The sequence below is a fragment of the Acomys russatus genome, chromosome X, assembly GCF_903995435.1.
Source record: "Acomys russatus chromosome X, mAcoRus1.1, whole genome shotgun sequence".
Taxonomy (NCBI): Eukaryota; Metazoa; Chordata; class Mammalia; order Rodentia; family Muridae; genus Acomys; species Acomys russatus.
The window spans coordinates 89269359-89276149 of record NC_067169.1 but is presented as its reverse complement, the minus strand read 5'-3'; the positions used below and the strand labels follow the sequence as shown (position 1 = coordinate 89276149).

The following is a 6791-nucleotide window of genomic DNA, read 5'->3' as shown; positions in this document are numbered from 1 at the left end:
TTTGATGCTGCTGCCCTCTGAATCCCTGAGCTGCTTTCTATCCTGTGCAGGTTCATGCTCCTCCACATTTTCTGCCAAGCATCTGGAGAAACAGCATGCATGCCTTCTGAATTGTGGCAGGTGAAAAGGTGTCCTTCTCAGAGATGGCGCCTGATCTTATTGGAGGCAGAAGGGAACCCATCATGTCTTGTCATGCCTTGTCCCAGACCTTCTGTGGTCAAATGTCCTGCCCCCTGAAATGGCAGCATCACCTTCTGTAGTCTGGGCACATGCATGCTTACTTCCTTTCCTGACAGTGTCTGCTTGGGGCGGTGGGGGACCTAGGTGACAGAGATGTAAGTGAACAGTCAGCCTCCTGGGTGGATTTGTACTTCCTGATTTCCACAAAGAACTGGCTACTAGGAGAGAAATCTCTTCTCTACCTCCCAACCCCATGGCATGGTGACTGACATGACAATGGAGGACCAGCTATTCTTTGCTCGTTACAGATACATTTGGGAAGGATACTCACAGACTGGAGAGGTGAAATCACTAGACAGACACGCAAAGCGCATAGGTCGGTGCCTGCAGCCAACCTGAGTGCCTGTGTGAGCTGAGCCTGTGAGTGTGCCCTGGGGGCCTGTGTGCTCTTCCAAGGGACAGGAAAGGTTCTCACTACTGCTGTCTGAAGTGAAGCCCCAAGGACTAGCTGCTCACCCAGCCCTGTCTCTTTGTCCTCAGGTGACACCTCTTTGGTGCCAGCTTCATCATTTCAGGCCCTGAAAGCATAGTTCCCCAACACATGTAAATGGGTGCCTTGTCTCTGTTTGGCAATGATTGTCACATGGGCTCTTGACAGCACCTTCCCCTAGATAGCTGTGGCTTGTGTTGTCTGAGATAGAAGCTGGAGGGCATTTAAGGAGGAGGTGAACGAGGGTGGTGGGCTTGGGACAGAGGATGAGCGGGGTAGGAGTGGGAGGCAGGTGTTGACCTGTAGTTCCCCTGGAGGACTGTGGATGCCAAGTGGTGTTACTCTCTTGGCCTAGATACCTCACACAAGAAGTAAGAAATGCCCCCAAAAGACATCTGCCTGTTAAGTGATCACTAATCGCACTTAGGCAGACTGAGGTTAAAAAAAAAAAAAAAAAGTGTGGTATAGACACCCGAGGAATGGCCAGATGGTGTCCCCTCAACAGGCATTACTTTGTGTCTCTGTCCGAGCCTTCACCCTGCTCAGCGTTGGGTTAAGCACCAGCTGGGCATTACAGGGTGTGCAGCGGGGTTTCTCTGTGACCTTCCAGCTCATCGGGATCTCTCCGTGTGTCTCTGCCTCTGTGTGTGAGCAATGTACACTGCACCCTTCTTGTTCCCTCTCATCAGACTGTCCCTCCAGTGTCTGTCTTACCACAGGGAGGGAAGCCGCTGTTCCCATCTGGAGAAAACGCGAATAGCCTTCACAGGCAGCTATTGAGTGCAAGTTCTTGATAGAGGGCCTTCGGCTCTGGGGTGTAAGCAGGTTGTGGATACAGAGACTTCAGGGTTCCGTGTCCCACACGTCTCTGTGTGCCTCTGTAGATGATAGTGCTGTTTTCACGGGGAAGGTGACTACCACAGAAACTTCAGGAAACCTTTGAAAGTAGTGCACCTGAGAGGATGGCTGAGAAGGTAGAGGCAGGTGGCAATACTTCTATGTTTTAAGTGGCCTGTAGGAAACTTAAGGAGGTTTCAGACACCCTGGAGCAATAGGCACACATGGAGGGCATGCACACTGCGGAGAGCATGGCCTGATATGACTGGTTCTGTCTGGTTATGACTGTTTACAACTGGGTTACAGATGCTGCACGGATGCCCTGGTTTGTGGTCTTGAACATACAGTTGTTACTCCTGGGTATGCTTTCAGACTGAAGTATGTGGGGCCCAGAACGCCCTGCTTGAGGGAAGCAGAAGCAAGCTCAGGCCTGGGAGGGGGTAGTAAGGGTGCATTCTATAACTGTAACTCAGGTATCCTTGGTTTCTAAGGGTACCCTGTGAGGGCTGAGCTCTCACATACCCGACGCATGGTGACCCAGTGGGCATGGGTCGGGCATGGATGGGCCGGATGGTGCTCAATCAGCCTTGGTGGAGAACAACCTGTTCTAGGAAGGTCCAGCAGAAGGCAGCCTACAGTAACTGAGGGGCTTGTGTTTTCCTCTCTGTCCTCAGGAGACGCCTGCGTGACAAGGCCCAGGACTCCAAGGGGGCCAAATTAGAGCAAGCCAGCCCTGTGAGGATCACACAGCCTCATCAGAGGAAAGGTTAATGCTGGCTGATCTCTACGTTGAGCCCCATACTGCCCCCATAGGCATTGAATATTGCATCATCCAACAGGTGTGGCCTTAGACACACTTAGACCCCTTTATGCAGATAGCGACTTTAAGCATTGGGAAATGGGGTTTGAAGTCCCTTAGCCTTGGATGAGAATACAACAGGAGGGGCCCTGCACATTGCCATAATGAATAAGGAGCTAGAGTGTACCACCGGTGCTTATGGATACTGAGAGTGGGAAGGGAAGGACTGAGTGAGAGACTGAGGAGAGCATCATTTGCCTCTCATGTTTCTGTAAGGTTGGGAAGTCCCAGGATATAAGGTCTGGGGTCCCCATGCTTGGTGTGCTCACACACACTCAGAAGGGACAAAGGGTAACAGGAGTTCCCAAGAAGAGCAGTGACCTCTGGAAGCTATGTCATGAGCCCTGAGTTCATAGTGCTCTGCCCCATTGTGCCTTGTGGTGCCCAGGGAGTAACAGGAAATCACTTACATCCTTGAACGAGCAGTGAGCAGAGGTGCCACGTGAGCCCTTCGTAGTTCTTCTACTCTGTTGTAGTCCTTCAAGGTGAGTACAGAGGGCCTCTTCTGAGGATGAGACAGATTTGGGAATAGTTTCCCATAAGCACGCATGACATACACAGAGCTGATAGGAACCAACAGACTCAAGGCAGACCCAGTCAGGAACACAGTAGCCACCGCTCCATAAACTCGGCACGCGTGCACACATAAATGCAAAATTACTCTTGAGCTCACAAGCACTTGCACAAGTGCACAGAAACATGCACACACACACACACACACACACACACACACACACACACACACACACACATCCATCGGGGAGAAAGGGTTGCCAAAGAAAGGTATGAGATTCCACCGAAAAGCCCAAGGAGAAGTAACTATGCTGAGAGGCACAGTAGGGAGGAACATGAACAGGATTGCTAAGCTACGGATGGCATTGACTACTACTGGACCTAGGCATGGATGGGCAAGTGACCATTCAGATCCTCAAGTAGCTGCTGTGATTTCCTACCTGTCTAAGATGTTATGGATTAAAATTAGGGCACAGAGGTTGTGGGCAGCAGAGTTCTCTGGTCAGGGATCAGTTGGAGGAACAGTGCCGCCCATCACAGGCAGATATAGTGTGCAGGGTCTATTGCAGACTAGACATTTGCAGCAGGAGGGTGCACAGTTCCAACAGAGACACTCACTCCATCTGACACTGCCTAGTCTGCCCATTTCTCCACAATGGAGTGCTTTCTCTTGGGGGCTCTCTCCAAGTGTGCCCCGTGGACACTTGGTCCCATAGTGAGGTCCAGGATGGTGTTGGAAACCACAGATCTGAACCAAAAGATTGGAGGAGGTGGAGGGGGTGGGGCCAGGAGCTGTTAGCAGCCATTCTTACTTGCCATGTTTCATAAATTACAACGAAGATTTCTCCACCTCCTTGCTGCTCAACCAGGAATCCCACAAGTATGGAAGGCAGGTTCACTAGGTGTCCACAGGTTTCCCAGTATGGGGTGGGGGGGGGTGTCAGTGGCAGAGCAGGACTATCTCCCTAGGAAGGAATCCAATGAGGCTTCCCCCTCTCCGACTCCCCACCCCTCTCAAGGGCATCCCAAGGAGCCCTAAGGTACTGACTGGGTGGGCAAGAAAATACACAAGCCTTGTAAAGACACCCAGCTCTCTGGGAAGAAGTGCACCACCCCAGCCTCAGGGTGGGGAATAAAATGGTCATGAGTGCTTGGTGAACAGGCTAGGAAACCTTCCTTATCTTCTCCTGCACCTGGAGAACAGACTTCTGTGAGCTCCCTCGATTTCCCTTGACTCAGCTCACTGAGTTGATGCCCCCATGTCCACTAAAGGCGATTTCCTTCCTCATGCAGTTCTGTTTCCCTCTCCCTCCCTCCAGGATACGCCCATGCCCACCACATCACCCTGAGCGAAGAAGTCAGTTCAAGCTTTTCCACCAGACTCTGCAGGGAGGCCAGCACCTCAGGCAGGGCAGCCAGGCCAGAGAGGACCCACAGGCAGTCAAGGAGCCAGGGGCAACCCTGTCATTGGTGATCAGCACAGCCCCAGAGTCCAGTCACCATGGACTCTGCAGAGTATGTGCTCTGAGGCAGGGTCAGCTGTGTCCTGCAAGGGTCTTGTTGAGAACCAGGACCTCAGCCCATAGTAAGAGAAAAGGGGTACCTTTCCCAGAGGTGCAAATCCTGCCAGTGGGTGAGAAGAGGAGAGTGAGGAGCACTGGGGCGAAGCCCCTAAGCAAGTCTGAAATCCTAACCATGGCATCCTTGGCAGGAATGGAGTCACAGGGCAGTGGCTCGCCAGGGCAGACCAAGGTATACAGGAGAGTCCTCAAGGTGGTACTGTATGATCTGGCCAAGGGAAGGCACTTGTCTCCAGGAGGAAAGGCAGGTGGCCAAGGAACCAGCATGGAGGCTACACAGGTTCCCAAAGAGCAGGCCAGCTGCAGCTGCAGCCCGCCCAAGAAGCTTTGCCTCCAAGCATACAGCCAGAAAGGCCAAGGGCTCTCCCAGAGGAGTCCTGGGAAGCAGGGGTGCCTTGCCTGGGGTCCTGTGGTGATGCGCTCAAAGAATGTGCCTGATGTGCAAGGGGGGGAAGCCCAGGCACACAGTGCTGTTGGGTCCCCTCACTTTGAAAAACAAGGGAGTGTGCTAAGAGGCAGCAGAGTTTGGCCAAGGTCCCCAGCACCTGCTGGGAAAGCTGCTGGTAATCCAGGGAAGAGAAAGCTGAGCACATCCAAGCACAGGCTTCAGAGTGCCCCAGCCTCCAGGGAGGGCACCTGGGCTAAAAATGAGCAGCAGGCTGCCTCTGGGATACCAAGGAGGAGGAAGAGGCGCATCTCCACCTCCCCCATAGCCCCAAAGCCACAAGCAAGAGCACAGCGTGTAGGCCTAGAGATCCGGGCTATTGGAGCCCAGAGGAAGACCACCTTCCCAGAGGACAAGGAGGACCCCAGCCCAGGGACCCTGAAGGCAGATGCAAAGGAGGCATCTGCAGCCTGCATGCCTCCTATCCCGAGGCTGAGGAGGTCGCTCCGCCTTGCTAGCAGAAAAAGGAAGATCCACATGCTGTGGCCCCTGTACAGGGTCCCGGAACTGGAACCTCAAGTGCACTCAAAGGCGGCCAGCACCAGGTTCCAGAGGAGAGGGGCCGCGACTCAAGAAGACAGCCAAGCCAACATGGGGGCTTCTTCTGCCCAGGGTCTGAATACCATTGAACGAGGAATGCTGGTCTGGTTCAAATTTCAGGACCTTCCATTCTGGCCAGCGGTGGTCAAGAGCATCAGCCAACACGACAAGATGGCAAGGGTGCTGTTGATCGAAGGCAACATGCAACTTGAGCGCAGCGGTATTCGTGTCCCTCTCCACAAGCTGAAGCATCTGGACTGTAGGGAGAAGATATCGCTCTTGAGAAGAGCCAGCAGAGTGTACGGCCAGGGCATAGGCTGGTGCTTTTCAGTGATCAATCACTACAGAGAGAACCTGGCCTGCGGCTCCTCCCTGGGCTCCTTTATGGACTACTACAACGCCCGAGCCAGCTACCCGCTAAGGAGGGCCATCCAAGAGGGCGACCTGCACATTGACTTCCCCAAGGTGAGCTATGCTGACTTAGAAGATTGGGAAGAGGAGACAGCCCTGGCTGGGAAGGGGCCCCACAAGAAACTCCTGCCTGATCGCATGAGGGCTGCATGGGACAGAAGCAACAAGAAGCTAGTAGACTTCATTGTCAAGAGGAAAGGGGCCGACCAGCACCTACTGGACATCGCGAAGGGCAGAACACAGTCCAAGTGGTTAGATAACCTCCGGAAATCTAAAAGGAAAGTCTTCTGCATTGAGACCTACCTGGAGGATGATGACCAGTTGTATCTGGTGGCCAGCCATTTGCAAAAATTAGCCAAGGAAGCAGATGAGGCCTTACTCTCCCTGACAAGAGGAGACAAAGTGCGCTTTACCATGGAGGTTCTCCTTCCAGAAGCAGTCATCTGCTCCATCGCTGCCCTGGAGGAGCTCAGCTACAAGGATGCAGAAGAGAAGTACCTGCGCGGCCCACCTGTGCACTACCGCGAGAAAGAGCTCTTCGACAAGACTATCTTAAAGGCTGCCAGTAAGAGGTCAGCAGCCAGGATTTGGACTGTCAGCGCCCCTCCTGCGCTTGGTCCCACTTCTTAGAAGGGACCACCCTCCTTTCAGCCATCACCCCTGCAACTCTCCAAGACAGGAGACAGGCAGCACCCCACAAAGAGGAACATCCAGGAGACTGTGGGGCATGCTATGGGGACTGTGAAAGCTCCTCACTGGGGCTGGGGTGAGCGTTTTCTTTCCCTCCCTCGAAATAAATGTTTACTTTTTTGTTTGACATTGCAGGTGTCTAGATTGGCTCTATGGATCCTGTTAGCTTCAGGCCAGGCCTAGCCCTCTTTGGCCTGAGCCAGAGGACCCAGAAGTCCTGTGGGTGTGCTTCCCTGGAACCTCACC

At 53.4% G+C, this 6791-nt stretch overlaps 1 protein-coding gene across 1 annotated transcript; it reads left to right on the top strand.

Moving 5' to 3' along the window:
- Window positions 1-4380: 4380 nt before the first annotated feature.
- LOC127185384 (PWWP domain-containing DNA repair factor 3A-like) lies at window positions 4381-6485 on the top strand. The gene is given in 2 exon segments (XM_051141864.1): window positions 4381-4408; window positions 4411-6485. Coding segments are annotated over 2 exon segments (2103 nt in total).
- Window positions 6486-6791: the final 306 nt, after the last annotated feature.